At 46.3% G+C, this 24,239-nt stretch overlaps 1 protein-coding gene across 16 annotated transcripts in view; it reads right to left on the bottom strand.

The window, feature by feature from the left end:
- The window catches only part of LOC117887252 (canalicular multispecific organic anion transporter 2-like), a 255,099-nt gene that overhangs the window by 208,153 nt on the left and 22,707 nt on the right, over positions 1 to 24,239 (bottom strand). For 14 of the 16 annotated variants that reach the window (XM_034789635.1, XM_034789622.1, XM_034789620.1 and 11 more), the window contains 5 exons: positions 21,784 to 22,075; positions 20,737 to 20,829; positions 17,243 to 18,053; positions 17,106 to 17,150; positions 11,579 to 11,943 (listed from right to left, as the gene is read on the bottom strand). In XM_034789635.1, coding sequence (XP_034645526.1) covers positions 11,579 to 11,943; positions 17,106 to 17,150; positions 17,243 to 18,053; positions 20,737 to 20,829; positions 21,784 to 22,075 — 1,606 coding nt within the window. The remainder of the gene's footprint in view (positions 1 to 11,578; positions 11,944 to 17,105; positions 17,151 to 17,242; positions 18,054 to 20,736; positions 20,830 to 21,783; positions 22,076 to 24,239) is intronic. The other 2 variants (XM_034789623.1, XM_034789628.1) reach the window with 1 other exon arrangement.

Genomic DNA, 24,239 nt, shown 5'->3' with positions numbered 1-24,239 from the left:
AGGCTGTTCTCAGGTCCCCCCTCAGTCTTCTTTTCTCAATACTAAACATGCCCAGTTTTTTAACCTTTCCTCATAGGTCAGGTTTCATTTTTGTTGCTCTCCTCTGGACTTTCTCCAGTTTATCCACATCTTTTCTAAAGTGTGTCATGCAGAATTGGACACAATACTCCAACTGACGCCTCCCCAGTGCTGAGTAGAGCAGGCAATTACCTCCTGTGTCTTACATAGCCACTCTTACTAATACACCCCAGGATGATATTCGCCTTTTTTGCAACTGCATCATGTTGTTGACTCATTCAATTTGTGATCCGCTATAACCCCAGATCCTTTTCTGCAGCACTATTATCTAGCCCAGGCCAATGGGAGCTGCTGGAAGTGGCGGCCAGTACGTCCCTCGGCCCGCGCCGCTTCAGCAGCTCCCATTGGTCCGGAGCAGCAAACCGCGGCCACCAGGAGCCGCGATCGGCTGAACCTGCGGATGCGGCAGGTAAACAAACCAGCCCGGCCTGCACAAGCGGCGGAACAAGTTTGGGAACCACTGATCTAGCCAGTTAGTTCCCATTTTATAGTTGTGCATCTGAAGTAATTTGCACTTGTCTTTATTGAATTGTGTCTTGTTGATTTCAGACCAATTTGTCAAGGTCCTTTTGAATTCTAATCCTGTCCTCCAAAGTGCTTGCAACCCCTCCCAGCTTGATGTCATCCACCATTGTTATAAACACACTCTCTGCTCCATTATCCAAGTCACTAACAAAAATATTGATTAGTACTGGATTCAGGACTGACCCCTCTGGTACCTCACCAAATACGCCCTTGCAGTTTGACAGAAAACTACCAACTACTCTGAGGATGGGCTTTCAACCAGTTGTGCACCCACATTATATTAATTTCATCTAGACCACATTTCCCTAGTTTGCTTATGAGAATGTCATGTGGGACTGTGTCAAAAGCCTTACTAAAATCAAAATGTATAACATCTACTGCTTCCCCCCTTCCACTAGGCCGGTATCCCTGATGAAGGAAATTAGGTTGGTTTGGCATGATTTGTTCTTTGCAAATCTATGCTGGCTAGTTCTTATAACCCTATTCTCCTCCCTGTGCTGCAATGGTTGCCTAAGTATCAATAAAAAGTATCAGACCCATCACCTGCTAAGACTCCCTCCCTTAAAGGCCAGCTCACCTGTGAACGGCACTTTATAGCTCCAATTAATTGAACTTTTCCCCAAGACTCAAAGCAAATCCTGACCATACCTGAGGTTCAATATATGTAACATTTTCCTCCATTGCCCCACCTCCTTACTTCTACTCTGAATTCAGACAGAAGCAGAAGTTCTTAGATACCGTGTAGAAGGCTGTATTTGGGTCACGGGTGTAACAGGCCTGAATCTCTAACACAATCACTGCAATGGTTCCTCCAAAGTCACTAACTTCTCTCATATTACTGCATTGGCGGAGACCCTTAATCCCCCGATTACAATCTGCACAGACGTTACACTCCATAATGTTGATTAGGAATGTTTCAGTCTTACACAGAATTTTCTCCTGATCTTGATTATTTACATAAATAAAGAGACCCTTTAATCCATTTTGTCAGCGAGTTTTCCTAAAACACCTTGGCACAGATGGCTGATACTTTCATGCTGCAGAGGTTATTAGATTGTAACATTACTAGTGACAACATTACATCATTTGTATAGTTTCCTACTCAAGGCCCCTGCAGCTTGATGCACTAAGAATTAAGCTCTAGACACTCAAATGAGCTTACGCAGCGCCTGGAAAGATTACTTTTGCCTTCTGCAGATTGAGTTTGCACATCAGCTTCTGTTTTGTGATGCTGCTATTTTGTGGATTTAGATAACATCTTGCTACAGCTGATAATGCTCCATTTGGAATGTTCCTGTTTAAATTGCTGTCAATTGCCTCCCTCTCTCACCTCTTGAACAATTACTTACCCTATATTATATGTTTCTATCCTGAGGCCCTGTCCCAAAGATTCACCCTTATAATTGGTCTGATTTGTCTTTAAGAAATTCACAAAGATGATTGATGGTCCTGAACCAACTTCTCCTTCTCTGATCAGGGCACACCTGAACTTCTGGATCCATAGCGACGATAACGAGCCAGATCCAAGCCCCAGATCTGAGCAAACTGGAATTTTGGAAAGTTCAGATTGGAACTTCTTAACCCAGACCTGCTTCCAGTTTGTTACATTATCAACAGTAAAACCCAACAAAAGATGGCAGCTGGAATTCAAGAACTACTTAAACAAATGAATACGTTGAGTGTAATTCATATGATGTGAGCTCAGACAAGGAAAATCAGAACATTCAGGCAGTTCAATGCAAACTAGGTTATAAAAAACTCCACCTTAAGGAAGCCCTTGCTCAATTCCACCCTCTGTTTAGAAGAAATAGTTCAGCATCAGGCCTTACATGAGACTTGGACATTTCATTTCAAGGGAAGACTTTAAAAGAGAAGCAGCCGGACAACATGATCTGGCTTACGGCCAGAACTGGGGGAAAAAACCCCAAAGAAATACTCTGTTCTAACAGCATGTTTGAGCAGGACACGCCTTTGCAAAGCAAAAGAACAATGCTGGCCACGTGAACCTGGATCATTGCAGAATCTGTACTTCCAAAAGGCAAATGATTCAACTGGTTCAACAGTGAACAGAGCAATTTCAGCACATATTTAAAGTGCCTCAATCACAGTCGTAATTCTCTATCAGGAGCTAATGATTTTTACCTGCATTTCTATTGGTCTCTTCCTTTTACTTCTCATTTGTTTTAATAAATTCTCAATAAAAGTCTAGGGACTTAAAAAAAGGCAATTTGCCTCAATTTGCTTTTTTGGGGCCTGATCCACAGCCTAATAAAATCAATCGGAAAACTCCCATCACCTTCAGTGGGTTTTAAATTGAGCCCTTAAAGCACTCCTGTGAAGTCTAACTATTACTGCTACCATTGACCTGACATGGTTGCAGGCTGCTCCTTCCACTTTGCAATTTGGGACTGGGAATGGTTTAATCATCTGCAGGCCGCCTTCTCTCTGCTTCGTCATTTGGGCTCAAGCCTGGCTAAATGGGCATTTGGCTGCTTTTACACAGTGTCTTTCCACAGCCATGTGGTTTGCAATAAGAGCGTCTTCCTCGCACATCCAACTTGATGTGTCACCAGGATGTGTCATCGGCAAGGCTAAGTTTTTGTCATGGATATTTTTAGTAAAAGTCAGGGACAGGTCACGGGCAATAAAGAAAAATTCACTGAAGCTTGTGACCTGTCCCTGACTTTTACTAAAAATATCCATGATAAAATGGGAAGGGACTGGGCAGCTGTAGGGTGGCTGGGAGCTCTGGGGCCCTGACCACCAGTGGGACTCAGCGCTCCAGGATCCCCCTGCCACCAGCGGCGGAGGGAAGCTGCAGGGTCCCCCTTCCCCTTCCCCAGTGGCGGGGAGCTGTGGGAGTCCCCCTGCCGGCACAGCTGGTGGGGAGCTGTGGGGATCCCTCTGTCCCCCACAGTGGCTGGGAGCTGAGGAGTATTCCCCCCCCCTGCACCTGCAGCGGCAGCTGGGAGTGAAGTGGTAACCTCCCTATTCATGGCAGCTGGGAGCGGCGGGGTACCCCCCTGCTCATGGTGGCTGGGAGCTTGGGGGCCGGCTGCCTCAGGTGGCAGGGGTACCTCACAACTCCCTGCCGCTGCGGGAGGTGGTGGGACCCTGCAGCTCCCAGCCGCCAGAGCTGAAGTCACGGAGGTCTTTGGAAGTCACAGATTCTGTGACTTCTGCGACCACTGTGACAAAACCATAGCCTTAGTCATTGGGTCCCCACACGGCCTCCCAATGATTCTTTTAGCTCAGTCTGTGATCACTGGATCTTTAGATTGATTTATTCCCAGCATATCAGGGGCCCTCTTTTCAAATCAGGGGTCTTGTCCCTCATGGAGGCAGAGGATCATACATTACATATCCTGATTTGATATGTGAAAGCCTCATTGGGATTGCAGTGGTGCAGATTCTCTTTAACCAGGTTAATATACAGTGCTGATGCACAGTAAATACTCACTGTGTGATCCTGGGCATTCAGTACTCATAGTTCCCTTAGTGCACTGAAACTGTTAACACGAGTCTAGAGAGCTGAAGGTTATTCAAATTTCCCCATGAGGAACAGCCAGCAAGTCCTTAAAGTGGTCACAAGTCCCTTTCATCCCCGTGAACACCCAGCATTTCTGTTCCTCCACACTAGATGAGCCTGGTAAGGACTGAATCGTACATCATGCTGCGCCCGCAGGTAACGGACAGCCCTTTCCTTTCATGGAGCAGGTTAGCTTCCTGAAAGACCGTTTTGCTGAGATTTCGGATTTTAATGTTGGCTGGAACACTAACAAGCTTAACAAACAGGAGAAAGAGCAAAAGTAGCTTTAACTAGCGCTCATCTTGACAATCTAGTGATTTGTCAAGATCCTCCCTGAAAAAAAGCCTTTCCTGTTTTGCTGTCACCCAGCATCCTGACATCTAATTATGTTACAGAGATGAGAAAACCAAGTGTGGGACACGCACATATATATACACACAAGTGTTGGCCACATTACATGTATACGCAGACACATGTCCTCACGCCCACGCAGAATATACACATACTGCAAGCTGAATAAACACATATAATGCTAAACACAAATTGCTAGCTGAATACTTACACACACGACATGATTCCTATATCAAACATGCTTACTGATGGCTGAATACACAGTCAGATACCAAACAGGTATCTACTGTTACCTAAATACAACACACCCATACATACACCAGTACATGTACATATCTACACCTGAGAGGCCGTGTGGTCCAGTGGATGCAGTGGTGGCTTAGGATGCATGAGACCAGCATTCTAGTCCCAGCTGTGCCACTGATCTAGTGCATGACAGCCAGTAAGTCATTTCACTTCCCTGAACCTTGGTTTCCCTTCCCACGCTTGTCTATTTAGACTGTACGTTCTTTGGGGCTGGGACTGGACAGTGGACAGCTGTGCGAATAATTGATTTTTCAATTCACTGGCCATACCAGAAACATTGGGAAAAAAATATTTTCAGGTTGAAATGTTTCCGTTTCAAGTTTTTTTAACTTAATAAAATTGAATTCAATTTCAAAATTAAAGGTCATTGCCAATCAAAAGGTTTCATTTCCAAATGTTGAAAGGAAACTTTCTGACTTTTCCCCTCACCAAAACGTTGTTTTTTTCCCCCCACTGATATAATTCAGCAAATTTGACATGAATTCAGGAAATGGTTTGGCTGACCTGAATTTCCATTTTTTGATTAAAAAAAAAAAAAAGTTTTGGCCAAAACATTTCACAGTTCTAGTACAATGTGGCTACAAACAAATAATAAAAATACAACCAGCAGAATACGTGAAAACATACGCTACATTACCTGCCTATTGCTGGCTGTATCTCCTGAAACACACCCACCCCTATCCAGTACTGCTGCTGAATACATTCACTGGCATGCACATACATATACTACTTAGATTTGAGTGCCTCAGGCCATAAAGGCTTTCTATGAACTCATTCATTCTTTAAAGTTCCTACAGATTCAGAGCTTTGAAGTGCACATTGCCACTTTCTATACAGGTCTGTTTCCTTTCCAGTATAGGTGTAGAACTCCTCCATGGAAGAACAATCAATTTGCCAGTCATATTAGAATACTCAGCAATCCGTAAAAGGTCCCAAGCCTGCCCAGCACAGCCGCCGGACAGTGTTATGTGATCCTAAACACGCCTTAATTTCTTCCTACTATACCTAGTACTTTCATACTATATCTAGTATGCAAGAACCACAGCTACAGTCCTGAAGGCGGTTGGGGAATGGGACCTTCTAAAATGGGAATATGCATGTGGTAAAAAACGTCCAGGTCCTAAGCTGACCCTCATGCCAGCGCAGAGGCTGGAACTCCAAGTGGCTGAGCTGAAGCGTGATTTGATGTGAAGTAGTTGGGGGAAATCAGTGAATCACTCAGATGGGTCATTTCAGGAAAAGACATTACTGAAAGCCTAGGTTCTTAAGCACAAAACACTAACATATTTTAAAATGTAACACCCACCTCCCCCAGCACTAGCTAAACTTACAAGGTCCGTTGAAGTGGTTAGCAAATGGGGAGGCCTTGGATTTAGAACTCCCGGACTCCTTTCTCTGCTCTGGGTGCATTACATGTGCACAGTAACTTGGTTCCCTTCATCTCAGCTCAACTCCCTATTGTTCCTTACGCCACCTACCACACAGAGTGCAAGGGAGTCTTAGTTATAATTTACAGGCTGTGGAGCTGTGTGACGGCATGAGTAAAAGTAGGGTGTAGAGGCCACTTTAAATGACATCCTCACGTTGGTTTCTTTGCAATTCTCCTCTTTTCTGGTCCCCTGACCTTCAAATGACACTAGCTTAGATTCCTATTCACTCACAGAGATGGGGGGGGGGGGTACAAATTCAGAGGTAATGTGCAGGGGGAAAATGCAAGTTGGTGAGTGACAGTCTAAGGGCCTGTTCACACTGGGGAAATTCTCTATTTCATTTTAAAACTGATTCAGCAAAACAGATTTTTAAAGCAGCTCAGTATTGGAATAGCCTCATTTTACCAATGGGGAAGCGAAGCACCGAAAGACTACGGGTAGGTCTACATCTGAGGTGTGTTTCCCAGTTCCCATAGACATAGCCATGCTAGCTCTGCTTGCGCTAGTGCCTAAAAATAGCCACATCCCCGCGGCAGCACAGGTGGTGGGTTGGGTTAGCCGCCCGAGTACGTACCTGTGGGCACAGCTAGCACGGGTGTGTCTGTGCAAGCTGGGAATCACACAGCCCAGCTCAAATGTCAATGCATCCTTTGTAACTCACTTGCTGAAGGTCGCCTGGGATTTCTGAGGCAGAATAGGATCTTCCAAGTCCCAAATCAGTACCCTAACTCCTGGGCCATCCTCTCGCTCTCGTAATCCTGGTAATTAGTGCGTCTGTTCCCCCCTCCTCTAAGTGCCATTCTTTTGACCCAGCACCATAAAATAGGTCCTGAGAGAATTTAGCCTAATATAGCCTGGCTCACCCAGGACTGGATGTGTGAAAAGCCCAGGCCATAAATATTCATTAAATAAGCAAGCGAGCTTAATATAGAAACTCATAAAGTCAAGTACTCTTAAAGCCCCCTCATTTCTTTTCAAACAATCAGCCAATGAAGATAAATTTGGTGAGGTCGATCACTTGCACTTTCAGGCGAAGGCTGTAAATCTCACTTTGTAAAAGAAAAATCACATGTTTCACTGTTTATAATCTCTGCAGAAAGACCTGGGCCAGCATTTCTCTGTCCTAATTCCCAGTCTCATAACTGTCAGATTATGAAACTGCAGTGTATAAGCCTCCTGAGTTTACAGAAAAACACCTCTTTGCTCTCTGCCACCACTTTAATCGGATGAACTAATAAAAACATGATTCACTATTCATACCAAGTGCCTGGAAGAAAGGAAATGGGAACAGAAGTAGTTTCAAAAAGCCATCTAAAGAATCTTCCACTCACAGCCCCTGGGGTCCCTCCCTTACCTACCATCTTCATTTCATTACCCATAATTTACCACCTCTTTCCCCTCATAATCCTTTAGGCCCCATCTACCAGCCTATGGTGTTTTCAACCTTGTCTCAGAGCCCATAGGGCTGTTCATGCTCCCCTGTGGTGTCCTTTGACAGTGGTAGCTCCTCAGAGTCACAACACTGGTGCTGGGAATGTCAACTGTTTTTAATGGGACAAAGGAAAGGAGGAATGAATGGCTGGGACTTCCTGGGGGCAGATATGGGAAGGAACAAACTGGCAGCCCTCCCCGGATGATGCTTGCACTTCCTCTAAACGTGTGTAAGAGCAGTGGTGGTCTTGCTTGAATGAGGTCTCAGAGTACATGGCATTTCCATGCTGCTTTTGGTCCAACATAGTTTCAGTGAGGATGAGTCTACAGGAGCTTTGCATGTGCTGCTACAGCAGAAGTAGCTTTCCTGGGCTCTTCCTTTCCTCAGGACGAGGGATCTATTGTTTGGATTAAGCAGCATCTCCAGCAGCACTAAAAATAAAACTGCGCATTCAAGGTACCGGAAGAGCTTTAGAGAGGGAAACGTTCCAGAGGAGGGTGCCAAATTTGTGCAGGCATTCCGTTGCACACACAAAAACTGCACTTGCATGGGCATATTTTAAAGGTGCAACTTACCATGGGCACCGAACTTGGTGAATCAGCCCTTAGCTGTTTCCAGTGGAATAAGACCAACATAATAGATTTATATATAGACAACATTTCTGTCTTTACCTTTAATTGCAAAAGGTTCAAAAGAGGGCAACAAAAATGATTAGAGGTATGGAACTGCTTCCATATGAGAGATTAATAAGACTGGGATTTTTCAGCTTGGAAAAGAAACGACTAAGGGGGGATATGATAGAGGTCTATAAAATCATGACTGGTGCAGAGAAAGTAAATAAGGAAGTGTTATTTATTCCTTCTCATAACACAAGAACTAGGGGTCACCAAATGAAATTAATAGGCAGCAGGTTTGAAACAAACAAAAGGAAGTATTTCTTCACACAACGCATAGTCAAGCTGTAGAACTCTTTGCCAGAGGATGTTGTGAAGCCAAGACTATAATGGGGTTCAAAAAACAACTAGATAAGTTCATGGAGGATAGGTCCATCAATGGCTATTAGAGGATGGGCAGGGATGGTGTCCCTAGCCTCCGTTTGCCCGAAGCTGGAAATGGGCAACAGGGGATGGATCACTTGATGATTACTTGTTGTCCATTCCCTCTGAAGCACCTGGCATTGGCCACTGTCAGAAGACAAGATACTGGGATAGATGGACCATTGGCCATTCTTATGTTCATCTATCAAAATGGGAAATAGGAACTTTCCATCTTCTTCTTTATTTTTCCCCTCAGGCTTTTAAGAAACAATCCCCAGATATTAATAAAAGAATGACGAATTTCCAACACCATCAGACACTTTCTCTCCCAGCGGTACAGAAATATTCCAGTAGGTCACCAATTGAAGGTGAAACAGCATGAGACTAATCCTACCTGTAGGACTGCAGAGTGCATCTCCATTTAATACATACTGAAAACAAAGCTTAGCCAGCCATATTGTATTAAGACTTCAGAAAGAATGTGCTGGTTTGAAGGGACACATTTAGTACACTGAGTGGGTCTGAGTCTTCCTAATGTTTAGTCACTGATGCGTTAATACCACAAGAGGACACTGGAATCTGGAATTATGTCTGCTCAGTTTCCAACTACCGTGCTGACACGGGGAGCTATAAACAGTGGAAGAAATGCCTTTGCATCCAACTGCAAGTGACTATACAAATAAGAAACATGTCAGAAAAGGAGAAAAGTAAACAATAAAGGCTCAAAGTGCCGGGGAGTTCCCAGAAAACACTGGCCATAGGACAGGAATTGTTCTACCCAGTTCTGATGTCCTGGAAACTTCCTGTGCATCACTGGTTAGAGGAATAAATGGAAAGGGCCTCGCTATCAGAACACATCTCTCAGTCCTGTATCAGTGGAGGGCTGATGGCTACCATATATTCCTCCAGCAACTTGTCTAATGAGAGACTTGCGGTAACAAGGGTTTTACCAGGCATACGCACAGAGCCAGCTAAGCTCTTCTACCAAAAGTCAACACAGAACTCACCCACAATAACCCAATGGCCTGGGCTGTGTGCACATGCCCCTGGGTAATACAATCAGGGTCCAATTTTCAGAAGAGGTGATATCAGGTGCTTAGATGTCTACGTGACATACAATGCACCCACCAAACTAGGCATTACATTGTTTGCAGCTACATCACTTGGGGTGAAAAACCAGAGACTGAGTGAAGATCCCTTTGAAAGCTGGGACCTCAGTGTACCAGAGGAGAAGAACATGGCAGCATCTTCTCCTCTTAAAGACTAGCTATGGGGACTAGATATGTGTATCATGGACAGAAGCCTCTTGCCCTCAGGGACTAGGGTGTATGAGACAATGGGTTAGAGATTCCAAAATTAATCTACTTTGGATTCACAGGATAGTTGCCACAGCATCCATTGGAGAGACAGGAGCATTCGTTATGAGCCGACCTCTCTAGGGGAGTGGGAATAAAACCTTCTTTCATGCCTGCAGTGGCACTGACCCTTGCTGCGTGAACCCCAAAGTCTGTTGGCCCTGGGCAACATTGCTGGGATTGCCACGCTAGACTAAAACTGAGACTCTCTGCTAGTTCCCTGGACAGGAACAGCACAAGCAATGCAAGCATCAGCGCATGGCCCTGCCAGTGGGAGCACCTCCAGTTAGCTCAGCCTTTGGCCTCTTGGTTGAGATTGCCAGCAAGGGGTACTAGTTGGGATGGGCCTGATCCAAAGCCCCAAATCCAAGCACTCCAGACTTTGGGGGACGTCTGCACTGGAACTTTATGGCTTGGACGCATCCCTGGGTTTTTTGTGATGTATCCACCAGGAAGGTTGGTTGAGGCCACCAAACTGCTGTGAGATACTGTAGTACGGATCCTCCATCACTATGGAGGAAGAGCCCAAGTCATGATCTAAAAAAAGGAAGTGGAGCATGCTGCAAGAGGACTAAAATCCCCAAATCCAAGGGCCTGTTGTTCACTTTCAGTAAGGCCCCTTTATATTGACTGTAAATGAGAGTCAGGCCACAAGCCTCTTGCCCTTTCCTTCCAAGCGGTTCTGAATGTCCTAGGGAGGTTTTCGGTAGGAGGAGCTGCCACTGACTCGCAGGGCTACAATGCCTGTGTGGAAGTTACCCACAAAGCAGAGATTCACCATGGGAATGGAGCGCTACCAGGCCTGATCAGTGCAGAGGTTTAGGAGTAAGCATTAGATTGGGACAATATGCGTACCAGACCTAACGTGATAAGCACAGATGAATGGTGCCAGATCGACAGGCCCCGGAGTTCTCTCTGCAGGCACAGTCCAGTTACAGCAGAAGCAGACTGAGATTTGCCATACTGTCTTGCCAATGGGTCTGACCGGGAGAAGCCACCACTAAGGATAGGAGGTAGTTCAGCCTCCGTGGCCCATGAAATACACAGCCTCTTACTGAGACAGCCAACAAGAGCATTATTGGGTGCTGGTTTGGGGATTGGTTTGGGTTTTTTTCAATGAGGACACCTGCTCACTGGGACATGGCCTAATTCCCATCAGCTTCATTTCATGTAGGCCCCCAAACAGCCATCACATGGGGTCAGCTTTTATGTCCACCAGCCTGGGCTGAATTCAAAACCAGCAACACAGAGGCAAAAGGCTCCCTATGCCCCTCACCAAATCAGGGCTCCAACACTCACTAACGCAAAAAGGAAGCACCATTGAACAGCAATTGGTAAAAACATAGCCAGGCCTGGCAAGCAACTAAGCAGGGGTCAAGGCTAATCACGCGGCTCATGGTAAAAAAAAAAAAAATCCCTTCTGCAAGGCTATGAGAGCAGGAGAAGACTGTGCTAATGAAGTCTCCATGCTGAGCCCTTTCCCTCCAGGGAGTGTCTAGCTAGCCTCTGTACAACACAGAATGGGCCCCGCTCACCTGCTCGTGGTACTCAATCCCCATGCTGAGGGTGTTGATCAGAATGGCAATCATGATCCCCCGGCCAAAGTACTTGCTGTCCACGATCTTCTGGAACGTCTCACAAACCACTTTCCAGAAAGCCAGGATTTGGCTGGTTTTCCTGCCCCTGGTTTTCCCTCGCTGAGGGTCCCTCTGGTCGCTGTAGTGGGCGTCCTGGGTGAATTCATACACCCCCTCGCTGTCCGAGTCCGCCGTCTCATTGTCCGTGAGCTCCAGGTCACGAGCCAGAGTCTTGATGCAGTAGGGGCAGCTGTCTGGGTTGCAGGAACCACTGTCCAGTTTCCCACACTGGCTAGAAATCTTGCAAGAACTTTGACAGGCACCTAAAACACAAATAAGCCGAGGTAAGGGGAGTCTGTTCCCTGGATCAGGGAAGCTAAGGGTTCAAATGAAGGGAACTCATTCATTTTATTACCATGTGACTCACTCTGTCTAGCTCCTCCTTATACAGGCTAACAGGAGTCTGCTTGGTCCCTAAGCCTGCATGAAGGCCCGACAGAAGTTATAGTCTCTTGCTCCTTGTCACAGCACTGGCCTTTTAAGAGGGAAAAGGCCAGGGCAGCTGTGGCTAGTCAGCTGATCCCCAGGTGGGCTATCAGAGAAGGTGAGTCAGGCTGAGAGTTAGTCCGAAAAGGGGCAGAGAGCGCTCACTGCATACTACCTGAGACCAGGGAGACAGGCCAGACAGGAGACCTGGGTAGTGGGAGCAGGAGCAGCAGGAAGTTCCCTGGGAGTGGCTGCTGTTGTCCCCTGGGAGGGGAGCAGTGGGAACCTGCTGGGGGGAAAGGGTCTCCAGAGAGAGAGCCCTGGGAGGCAGTGCTCAGTGAACAGAGCACAGGAGAATCCTGCCATAGGCCCTAAAGCAGGAGGAATTGAGAGAGGCAAAGGGGAAACTCCCCTGGGAGCTATAGGGCTGGGCGGAGGAGTTGTGTTTGTGGGGTTTTTGCCTATATTTGAGAAATAAAACTGCCTGGAAAAGAGACTCTGGGTGTGGCAAGGGGTCCTTTGTGGGCTGGGGACAAGCCAGCACCCTACGCATCCATAAAAGCTCAGAGCTTCTTCCAGATCCCAGCGCCACTCTGCTTTCTCGCTAACAATATTATTAATTCCCATTTCCACCCACATCTGTCGGCCAAAACATGCAAAATCAGTGACACCGGAACATTTCACGAATCCGTGTCAGTTTTGCCCAGTTGTTTGAGTCAAAAAACAACAACAAAAATTCCAAAAATGTTGAAACATTTGGTCTTTTCAGTTTGAAATTTTCTTCACATTTATTGTAAAAAAGCCCAAACTGGGCATGGAATTGAAACGAAACATAAGAACATAAGAAAGGCCGTACTGGGTCAGACCAAAGGTCCATCTAGCCCAGTATCCTGTCTACCGACAGTGGCCATTGCCAGGTGCCCCAGAGGGAGTGAACCTAACAGGCAATGATCAAGTGATCTCTCTCCTGCCATCCATCTCCACCCTCTGACAGACAGAGGCTAGGGACACCATTCCTTACCCATCCTGGCTAATAGCCATTAATGGACTTAACCATGAATTTATCCAGTTCTCTTTTAAACCCTGTTATAGTCCTAGCCTTCACAACCTTCTCAGGTAAGGAGTTCCACAAGTTGACTGTGCGCTGTGTGAAGAACTTCCTTTTATTTGTTTTAAACCTGCTGCCTATTAATTTCATTTGATGACCCCTAGTTCTTGTATTAAGGGAATAAGTAAATAACTTTTCCTTATCCACTTTCTCCACATCACTCATGATTTTATATACCTCTATCATATCCCCCTTAGTCTCCTCTTTTCCAAGCTGAAAAGTCCTAGCCTCTTTAATCTCTCCTCATATGGGACCCGTTCCAAACCCTTAATCATTTTAGTTGCCCTTTTCTGAACCTTTTCTAGTGCCAGTATATCTTTTTTGAGATGAGGAGACCTCATCTGTACGCAGTATTCGAGATGAGAGCGTACCATCGATTTATATAAGGGCAATAATATATTCTCAGTCTTATTCTCTATCCCCTTTTTAATGATTCCTAACATCCGGTTTGCTTTTTTGACCGCCTCTGCACACTGCGTGGACATCTTCAGAGAACTATCCACGATGACTCCAAGATCTTTTTCCTGACTTGTTGTAGCTAAATTAGCCCCCATCGTATTGTATGTATAGTTGGGGTTATTTTTTCCAATGTGCATTACTTTACATTTATCCACATTAAATTTCATTTGCCATTTTGTTGCCCAATCACTTAGTTTTGTGAGATCTTTCTGAAGTTCTTCACAGTCTGCTTTGGTCTTAACTATCTTTAGCAGTTTAGTATCATCTGCAAACTTTGCCACCTCACTGTTTACCCCTTTTTCCAGATCATTTATGAATAAGTTGAATAGGATTGGTCCAAGGACTGACCCTTGGGGAACACCACTAGTTACCCCTTCCATTCTGAGAATTTACCATTAATTCCTACCCTTTGTTCCCTGTCTTTTAACCAGTTCTCAATCCATGAAAGGACCTTCCCTTTTATCCCATGGCAGCTTAATTTACATAAGAGCCTTTGGTGAGGGACCTTGTCAAAGGCTTTCTGGAAATCTAAGTACACTATGTCCACTGGATCCCCCTTGTCCACATGTTTGTTGACCCCTTCAAAGAATTCTAATAGATTAGTAAGACACGATTTCCCTTTACAGAAACCATGTTGACTATTGCTCAACAGTTTATGTTTTTCTATGTGTCGGACAATTTTATTCTTAACTATTGTTTCGACTAATTTGCCTGGTACTGACGTTAGACTTACCGGTCTGTAATTGCTGGGATCACCTCTAGAGCCCTTTTTAAATATTGGCATTACATTAGCTAACTTCCAGTCATTGGGTACAGAAGCTGATTTAAAGGACAGGTTACAAACCTTAATTAACAGTTCCGCAACGTCACATTTGAGTTCTTTCAGAACTCTTGGGTGAATGCCATCTGGTCCCGCTGACTTGTTAATGTTAAGTTTATCAATTAATTCCAAAACCTCCTCTCGTGACACTTCAATCCGTGACAGTTCCTCAGATTTGTCACCTACAAAAGCCAGCCCGGGTTTGGGAATCTCCCTAACATCCTCAGCCGTGAAGACTGAAGCAAAGAATCCATTTAGTTTCTCCGCAATGACTTTATCGTCTTTAAGCGCTCCTTTTGTATCTCGATCGTCCAGGGGCCCCACTGGTTGTTTAGCAGGCTTCCTGCTTCTGATGTACTTAAAAAACATTTTGTTATTACCTTTGGAGTTTTTGGCTAGCCGTTCTTCAAACTCCTCTTTGGCTTTTCTTATTACATTCTTGCACTTAATTTGGCAGTGTTTATGCTCCTTTCTATTTGCCTCACTAGGATTTGACTTCCACTTTTTAAAGGAAGTCTTTTTATCTCTCACTGCTTCTTTTACATGGTTGTTAAGCCATGGTGGCTCTTTTTTAGTTCTTTTACTGTGTTTCTTAATTTGGTGTACACATTGAAGTTGGGCCTCTATTATGGTGTCTTTAAAAAGCGCCCATGCAGCTTGCAGGGATTTCACTTTAGTCACTGTACCTTTTAATTTCTGTTTAACTAACCCCCTCATTTTTGCATAGTTCCCCCTTTTGAAATTAAACATTTCATTGTGGGGAGAATGAAACATTTAGTTTGACACACAATAAAACAAACTTTTTTTTAAACGTTTTGGTTCACCAAAACTGTTGAAATATTTTGTTTTTGATGGGACCCACAATGAAATTTTGTATTGATTTTTCAGAATCGCCAGGAAACCAAAAAAAACCTGTTATTCGCTCATCTCTACCCACTCTCCTTTTCTTATCCTTGATCTGTGGCGGTAGGATCCAGATCAGGAACTGTCCTTTGGAAGTGTTTAGAAAGCGCATAGCGGGCATTACAGCAAATAAATAAATAACAAGGCCTGATACCTGTTCTGAGCATCTCCCTATGTCAGGAATTATTCTCTTATAAACCCCAGTTGCTTAGATTCCCCCAACCCTTATACTGCATGTCCCAAACAGGTTAAAGAGGGTCATGCAGAAACATTATAACTCCAAGTATCTTCCCTTTATATACTAAGTGGTTTTCTGCTGCCCACAGTGAGACATATTCACCAGCCAAGGGATCCTTACCACCTCATTATTCTCCTTACCACCTCATCATTACCACCTTTGGCGATTAGGGCTAACAGAAAGTAATCAGCTCCTCCAGAATCTGGAGCGTTAGGCATTGTAATTAGAGACAGTGAGTCAGCCAGAGAGCTACTTTCATACTCCTGCTGTTTGCTGATACTTCAGAATTACCAGCTTCCCCCTAAACATATGATTCTCAAATCGTTCCTCACAAGGGCAGCTCCCAGCTGACAGAGGGTTCCTTCGCTTGACAGTACAGGCAGGATATGCTCCTATCAGAGCTGCCTGCAAGCGGAATGGGAGGGTACATCTGCAAGTGCATGCCTGACAAAGCCACAATATCACCATCCAGGTTAGGTGAAATAAAAACCAACCTCTCCCGCCCTCGCCCCAAAACCTTTGCCCATTTTCAGAGCCCAATTCAAATTGCTTGTCGGGTTCTGGAATGGCTGGAAAATCGTGTCCACTTCACACACAAAGTTCCAGTCAGGAGGGTGAACTGGAAAGGTTAAAACAGAGCGAAAGGCCATTGTTTTTTTTTTTACTGTGATACAAAGTGGACATGCCAGAAAGCGTCGCCTAGAAGGACTTCCAGCCCCAAGAGGCTGAGAGAGTTTGAACAAGATTTGACTATGTTCCCAAACCTCAGGATGTAAAGGGGGAAGGAGTGTCGTACAGAGACGGTCTTAGCCTGGGATTCAGGAGACCTCGGTTCAGTTTCTGGCTCTGCCGCAGACTTCTGGCAAGATTCTGAACAAGTCACTTAGGGCCTGATTTTCAAACATGCTGAGCCTCGGCAGTTGTCATTGCCTTGAATTCGAGTTGTAGGTGATCAGAAGCTCTGAAAAATCAGGCCTGGAATCTCTCTGAGCCTCGGTTCCCTCTCTGTAAAATGGGGATAACCATACTCACGGCCGCGTTATGAGGATCAAGTCTTTCCAATCTGTGAGGCACTCAGATACTACAGTAATGGGGAGCAATATAAGCACCTAGAGAGACAGCTATCCAAACCCAAACCGAACGCCAAAGAGTGGGCGGTACAGCCTGCACTGAGGGCAGTGTTTTGCCTAAAGATGGGCCAGAACACCCCTGCGCTTTGGGCAAGTTGAGATCCAGATCTGCACTTTGCGCCTTGGGCCCAGCTCTAGTCTGGGAAAATGCTGTGATTTGAGGTGGTCAATGGGTCTGGGGAGAAGAGCCAGGCAAGACAGATTCTTACAAAAAACAGAGATTTCCTGATACTCCATTGCCCTAGGTCTTTGCTGGCGCAAAGCTGGGAAGCAGAGACTTCCACTCAGGCTCTGAACTCGGGATGCATTTTGTGGGCGGGAAGATCCTGACTTGGCCTTACCTGGAAAGCCAGCTCCCGTATCTGTACTGTGGACTGAAAAGAATCCTGGAAAGATTCAGCGGAAAGAAAAAAGAATTAGGACTTAGGTCTTATTTCTGGAATGCAACCAAAGGCTGACCCCCAGCTCCAGCACTCACCAGTACTCTGGGTTTCCAGGACCTTGTGCATGGTGCTGTACGGCCCAGGAGGGATATTAAGGTTGGTTAGCGTGCTGGCTCCAGGGTTCACTGTAGAATCTGCTACATTTTTCTCTTTCAGCATCTCAGGGGAGGTGCTTGGGTGTACGGTGGGATAGACCTTCCTGCCAACCACATTCTTGGGGAGCCCCTCTGGGCTTGGTAAACTCAAGCCAGGCTGAGGGAGGGATGACCTGCAGTGGATGGGCTCAAAGTGGCAATCTGCATGGTAGATGCTGTGCACGGACTCTGTGTTGCTGGCAGCAGCGTTGGGGGCAGCATGGGGATTAGATGTTGTGGGAGGGAGCATGAGCCTGTTGGTGCCATTGTGGAGTGAGCTGGTTTCCACATCGCTGATCTCAGGGCTGGCGCGTGGTGCCCGCAGGTTCCCATTACTCAGGTGGTAGTGGTGGTGGTGGTGGTGGTGATGGTGAATCAGATGGTGCACTGATGACCTTTTCCTCTGCCGATGTTTGCATGGCTGCCTCTCGGCCCCACTCTTATTCCTCGGGCTGGAGAGGAGACCCATTTTGAACCCTGCCTCTCTATAGCCTTTGACCACCTGTTTGCTGGCCTTACGGGCAACGTAAACCAGATATTTGAGAAGTTCATCATAGCAGCTACCCGGCTCCGAAAAACTGGCCAGCGTGCTGGCATTGGATAGGTAACGGACCCGCTGCTCTTTCATCAGCTGGCTCTCTCGCTGCTTAGTCTCAGAGAACTGGGTGGCGATGACCACTAAGCAGAGGTTGATCATGAAGAAGGAGCCCACCTAAAGGAGAACAGAAGATGCCATCAGTCCAAGAGAGAGGGTGGCGGGGTATGTGTGTGATGACTATTGATAGCTGCTACCACAATGGAAACAAAGGACCCCAAACAGGGATCAGAACCCATTGTTCTAGTCAATAGAGCTGGCCAACATTTTTCAGACAATAGGTTCCCCCCCTCCCCCACCAATAAATAAATAAATAAATGCACATTTGGGTCTACCAAAACATTTTGCAAAGTTGTGCCGAATTTGCTGAATGGTTTTGGCTGGAAAAAAAATAGTTGAAACAAAACATTTTGATTTTTCTATTCAAAATGACTTGCATTTCAAATCTGCTTCAATTTTATTTTGGAAAAAAAAAGTATAAAAAGTTAAAACCCTTTGAAAACAAAAGATTTCATTTTGAGTTGAACCAAATGGGTTTTACTTGACACAAAACATTTTTTTCTACATTTACATTTCTCTACAAAAATTGAAAAGTTTTATTCTGGGTCAACTAGAATAATGTTTTCCCCCTGGTTTTTCGGTTTGGCCACTGAACCAAGCAGTCAGTTGTTCACACAGCTCTTCTAGACACTGAACAAACAAATAACACAGCTTGTCTCTGCCCCAGGCTGCTCAAAATCTAAGATAGGATATTGTGGACGGGTGAATAAAAAGCAATATGCGTGTGTGTTAGTCGTAAGGGCGATCTCAGGAATCACACATGGTCACTAGTTTAGCCAAAGACAGACCATGGTGGTTTGCAGGCATCACAGCAGAGATGGGTTTTAAGCAGGGATCTGAAAGAAGATGAAGTGGCAGCTTTGTGAAATCTGCTGGGGGAGTTTTTCCCCCAGCGTAAGGGAGGGGACAGGAGACAGTGTGACGGTGCTTGTGGGAAAAGCAGGCGATGGAGGTTGGCGTCATTGACAGAGCAAATGATGGGATGGACGTGCAAGAAGGACTTACATTCGCAAGGTGAGGCAGGGCCATACAGAGGAGGAGCTTAAAGGTGAGAATAGAAGCAGTTTCTGCTCAGTGGGGAGGAGGTGGTGGCAGCCAGTGGCAGGACACAAAAAGTGGGGCTGAGATGGCCATGGATGTGGGCGTGTGTGAACATGTCCGAGCAGTGGAGGCTGGACACATCTGACACCGACACACCATAGGCAAGGGCTAATATTTCAGCAAAGAGTAGAGATCTCACACTGACTCACTCACAGGGCGGGCGGCCCCCTGTCCTGTCTGCCCTGCAGGGGCATGCAGGAGACAGCCTCTCAGAATCCCCACTGTGGTGCCTCCCACGCCAGGTCTCCACGGGTGACGTCATATATCAAAGAGGAGGGAACGTTTATTTTGACTAAGAGACTTTGCTTGCTTTTTTTTTTTTTTTTTTTTACATATCTGAGGTCCTCTTTGGTTTGGCTTTGTATTTTGTTTTATGTCTCAGCAGACACTGCTTGTAATTATCACAATTAGCTGCATTAGAATGAAAGCACTGAGCCCTTTTGATAGGAGGCTTTTTCTTCTGGCAGTGTGTGGGTGGCTTGTGAAATCTTTGTTAACCGGATTTATGGGGATATTGTTACTCAAGAGCATCAGCTGTCTGCAGCCAAGGATTTGATATTTTATTCCAAACTTGGGTTTCATTAGATTCTGTGTTGTATAGATCATGGGCACTATTCCACCTGGATTCAAAAGAGCAACCAATGACTTCTCAGTCTTGCCTTCTCCCCAGTCCCTCGGAATCCACAACAGCACAGGCTACCAATGCCTTGCTCTGCATTGCCTTTGGGATGCACAGAGCACAAGGAGCTGTTGCAGAACAGGAAGAACGATCACTAATTAGGAACAGAAACACTTGGAGAACTAGTGATAGACTAAACAGACTTTAACTTCCAGGTCACCGGTTCAAACCCAGGACTGGTTGGTAACGACTACGAATGAGCACAATGGTGTTTTGTGGCCAACGTGCAGTGATTTTGGTGGTCTTAGTCCATGCCTCACAGGACAGGAGGCCACAACACAGAAGCCATCCCAGCTGGCAGTCTGAGCAGTCTCCAGAGACATGGGCCTCAGCAGGCTGGGATTGAGGCTGAACTAACAACTGAGCATATGTGCTGCACTGAGGGCTCCAGCCTCCAGGACCATCTGTCTGACATTTTTCAGCAAAGTAGACGCAACGGTGTTTTCTTGTGGGTGGAGCCTTGGACAGGCTCCATGTACCCAAGGAGTTCGAGCAGGCCGACACCTTACAGCGGCACGAAATTCATGTACTGTTTCATTTACATTTTTTTTAAATAAAAAGGGAAAGAGGAGGAGTCTATTGCAAAGCAGGAAGAAGGATGAGGAGGGTGATGTATCACCGAACAGGAGGAGGGGGACCCAGTGTAGAACAGGGGAACATATACTTACTTCCATTCATGTCTCCAGCAAAATACAGCTAGATGTACAACTACAGCAGAAATTCACCCCCTGCGCAACATATTTCACCCCTTTAACAAGGAGAAATGGGGTTGTTTCAATGTACGTAAAACTCATCTGCATGTCCTCCAACGAGTTGGTTACCACCTCTCCCAGCCTGGATGAAGTGCTATATCCCACACCCTTCCTGCCCACTCCTCTGCCCATTCACACGACTACGTCCTTCCCCGTACGCCTGAGCGAAAGGCGTGCGACCCACTGGGTGGGCTGAGAGATCACTCACGATGATCAGAAGGATGAAGTAGATGAAATTGTAGAAGGAGTGAGCATCCATGACGAAGTACATGATGTCCACCCAGCCCTCCAGCGTGATGACCTGAGAGAGGCAGGAGAAAGAACAATCAGCCCACCAGTCAACACCTCCATTGGCCTAAGCTTTAATATGAAGCACAGGAGGAACAGCACGGATGCCCTTCGCACTGGTCAGGGACAATCTGCACTGCACCAAGGCCACGTACCATAGCTCGGAGGGCAAAATCCTGCTCCCTTAAAGTCAGCGGCAAACTTTCCAATTAACCTCAATGGAGCAGCATTTGCTCACCCAAGTTGTGCAGCTCTAAAATAGAGTCTCACTGAGGAGAAGGACGTAAGCCAATGTAACACTGTACGCTCTCACCGCAGCTGGAAATGGCCTTTTCCTCCTACCTCTTGGGCCAGATACTTGCTTAAAGTGGTAAGTTGCTCTCTGTCTCAAATACACTGGTATGTTTCAGTCTGGGATGAGCATAGTATAGACTAGTGGGCTGGACTCATTGTTCTTACAAAGGTTCATACACCATTTGTTAACCTGCTTATTTAATGCCACTCAAAGTGGTAATTGGAAACATACCTCATGTTAAAAAGCCTTATGGCAATGAGGCTTCCAGGGTTCCAAGAGCTGATGATGCAAAGAAAAGTGATGCACAAACTGAGTTGGAAGGAAACTCTTGGGTGAAATTCACTGCTGTGCATAGAACCTGCAGAAAAGCCTGTATACCTCTTAAATCCCAGTTAATCCCTTAAATTGGATTTAAATGGTGCATAGACCTTCTACACAGGAGTGCATTTCACCCCAGGTGAGGAAGGCTTCTTCAGACTGGACATCAAATTGCCTTCCTGGCAGCCGATGGGACTCTCGCATTACTGCTCAAGAGCTTTCTGTGTATGGAACAGCCATAGGAGAGCAGGTCTGATCGTGCAGATATTTGTGAACCTAGCACTGATCAAGGTAGATTTGACCTGACCTCCAAACTCTCACTCTCAGTGGGGGTGAGAATGGGAGCCCGCTCACCTGAAATATTGCGATCCATGCATATCCGATGTTGTCAAAGTTGATTGCTCCTTTGAAGGGGTTGTGCTCCCCAGCAGAACAGTTGGTGTAATACTGGTTCCAATTGACGCAGGAGGTGTTAGTGGTGTCGTTATAGGCGTAAAAGTCCAGGGTGCACTCCAGGCCTTCTTCCCTCCGTGTCGGGATACTGCGGCAGTAACGCATTCCATTCTCCCGAGGCTGGGAGCAGATGAAGGGATTTTCATCCTCATTCTCTGTCTGATAGTATCTTTTCAACTCTACCGTGTAGGGCCTTAAAGAGACCAGACAAGGTTGGGTTTTGCACAGTGCCTAAAGGCAATCTGTCAAGATAACAACAACAGCAACACTGCAGGTATCTAACAACTTTTATCCAGGATCTCAAAGCATTTTACAAAACTATTTAATTCACCTTGCAGAAGCCCTCTGATGTGACTTCATATTATTACGCCCATCTTGGGAAACTAAGGCCTGGTCTACCACTTAAAACTAGATTGACCTAGCTACACTGCTAAGGGGCATGAAACATTCATATCCCTGAGCACCGTAGTTAAGCCGACCTAACTCCTGGTGTAGATGCTGCTAGGTCAACGGAAGAAGTCTTCCCTCAGCCTAGCTACCGCAGCCTGGAGGAGAGGATTAGCTAAACCCCTTCTATCAGTGTAGGAAGTGTCTACAGTATGGCGCTACTGTAGCCCGGCTGCACTGATGTAACTGTGCCTCTGTAGTGTCCGTAGTGTAGACATGGCTTGGGGCAAAGACAGGCGAAGGGACTTGCCCAAGGTCACTCAGAGAGTCAGCGGCGGAGCCAGGAATAGCTCTCAGGGATCATGACTCTTACTCTTCTGTTACAATCACTAGCACGCACAGCCTCTCTTCAGCTATTGAATGGCAAGGAAAAAAGAGAGAAGCAGAAAAAGAAATAAAGGAGGTGGGGAGAGGGAGAGAGGTAGCTTGGACACATTGGGCCAAATTCCACTGTTAGCTGCCATGGTGTAAATCTGGAGTGACACTGCTAATGTTATTGCAGAAGAGTAACTCCACCCAGATGTACTCCTGGTTTACATTGGTGGAAGAGAGAGCAGCATGTAGCCCACAAATTTTACATCCTTTATGAAGTTGTTGTCACTGAAGTCAGATGGGAATCAGTCAGTTAAGGCGAATTTATCTTCTGCCCTCCCAGAGTTGCTGAGAACATCTGTGCAGCAGGAGAATTCATTGCTTGGATTGACTCCTTCACAAGGCAAGCACCACCCAAGGTTCCCTACACCTCCGTTAGCTCTCTTGTTCACTGCTCAAGGTGACAGTTCAATGTCAGACAAACTGAAAATTCCCTCCAAAGGTGGTCCTGGAACGACAAGCAAGTCCAAATCACATGCTCCAGGGGAGACAAAACAGCACTGTGGCCAGCTGGAAACTAGCTTATTCTTGCTCAATAAATGGCTATTTCCTTAATGCCACCTGGACTCCCACTAAAGCTTGCAAAGCTATTTTTAAGCCTAGTTCGGCCCAGTTAATTCCTGCAGAATTGCCTTTAATACCATCCAAAGCTTAGCTAAACCCCTGGAATTCTGGTTAAATTAAACAGCACCCAAACCAGTAGCTGCATTGGATTTACCCAACTGCAAATCAGTTCATTTGCTCTATTACCCATTTACCTAAAGGGTCTTTCCATGTTAATGAAACTCCAGCTCCACTCCCAGAGAATGAAACCTACAAGAGGCGTGACACAATGTTCAGAGCTGAAAGGGAGAGGACTGAGATTCTCTCTCTCGGCATAGATGTAACAACTTGATCAACTTCTGTAAGTTTCCAGGCGAAATGATTCATGGGCTACCTACAAAGTTTCAGATCCTGTGTTTTGCATCTGGACCTCACATAGGGTTACCATATTTCAACAAGCAAAAAAGAGGACAGGAGGAGCCCCGCCCTAGCCCCGCCCCTGCCCCTCCCACTTCCCGCCCCCCCAGAACCCCCAACCCTCCCCCCGTTCCTTGTCCCCTGACTGCCCCCTCCTGGGACCCCTGCCCCTAACTGCCCCCCGGGACTCCACTCCCTATCTAAGCCTCCTTGCCTCTTGTCCCCTGACTGCCCCAACCCTTATCCACACCCCCACCCCCAGACAGACCCCTGGGACTCCCACGCCCCATCCAACCACTCCCCACCCCCTGACAGCCCCCCCCAGAACTCCCAACCCATCTAAACCCCTCTGCTCCCTGTCCCCTGACTGCTCCGATCCCTCTCCACACTCCTGCCCCCTGACAGCCCCCCCAGAACTCCCAACCCATCTAAACCCCTCTGCTCCCTGTCCCCTGACTGCTCCGATCCCTCTCCCCACTCCTGCCCCCTGACAGCTCCCCCCCAGAACTCCCAGCCCCCTACCCCCCGCTCCTTGTCCCCTGACTGCCCCCTCCTGGGACCCCTGCTCCTAACTGCCC

This window comes from Trachemys scripta, chromosome 14 (assembly GCF_013100865.1).
Source record: "Trachemys scripta elegans isolate TJP31775 chromosome 14, CAS_Tse_1.0, whole genome shotgun sequence".
NCBI classification, from domain to species: Eukaryota; Metazoa; Chordata; order Testudines; family Emydidae; genus Trachemys; species Trachemys scripta.
Note: the sequence above shows the minus strand (reverse complement) of the source record. Positions and strands in the feature narration are given on the sequence as shown.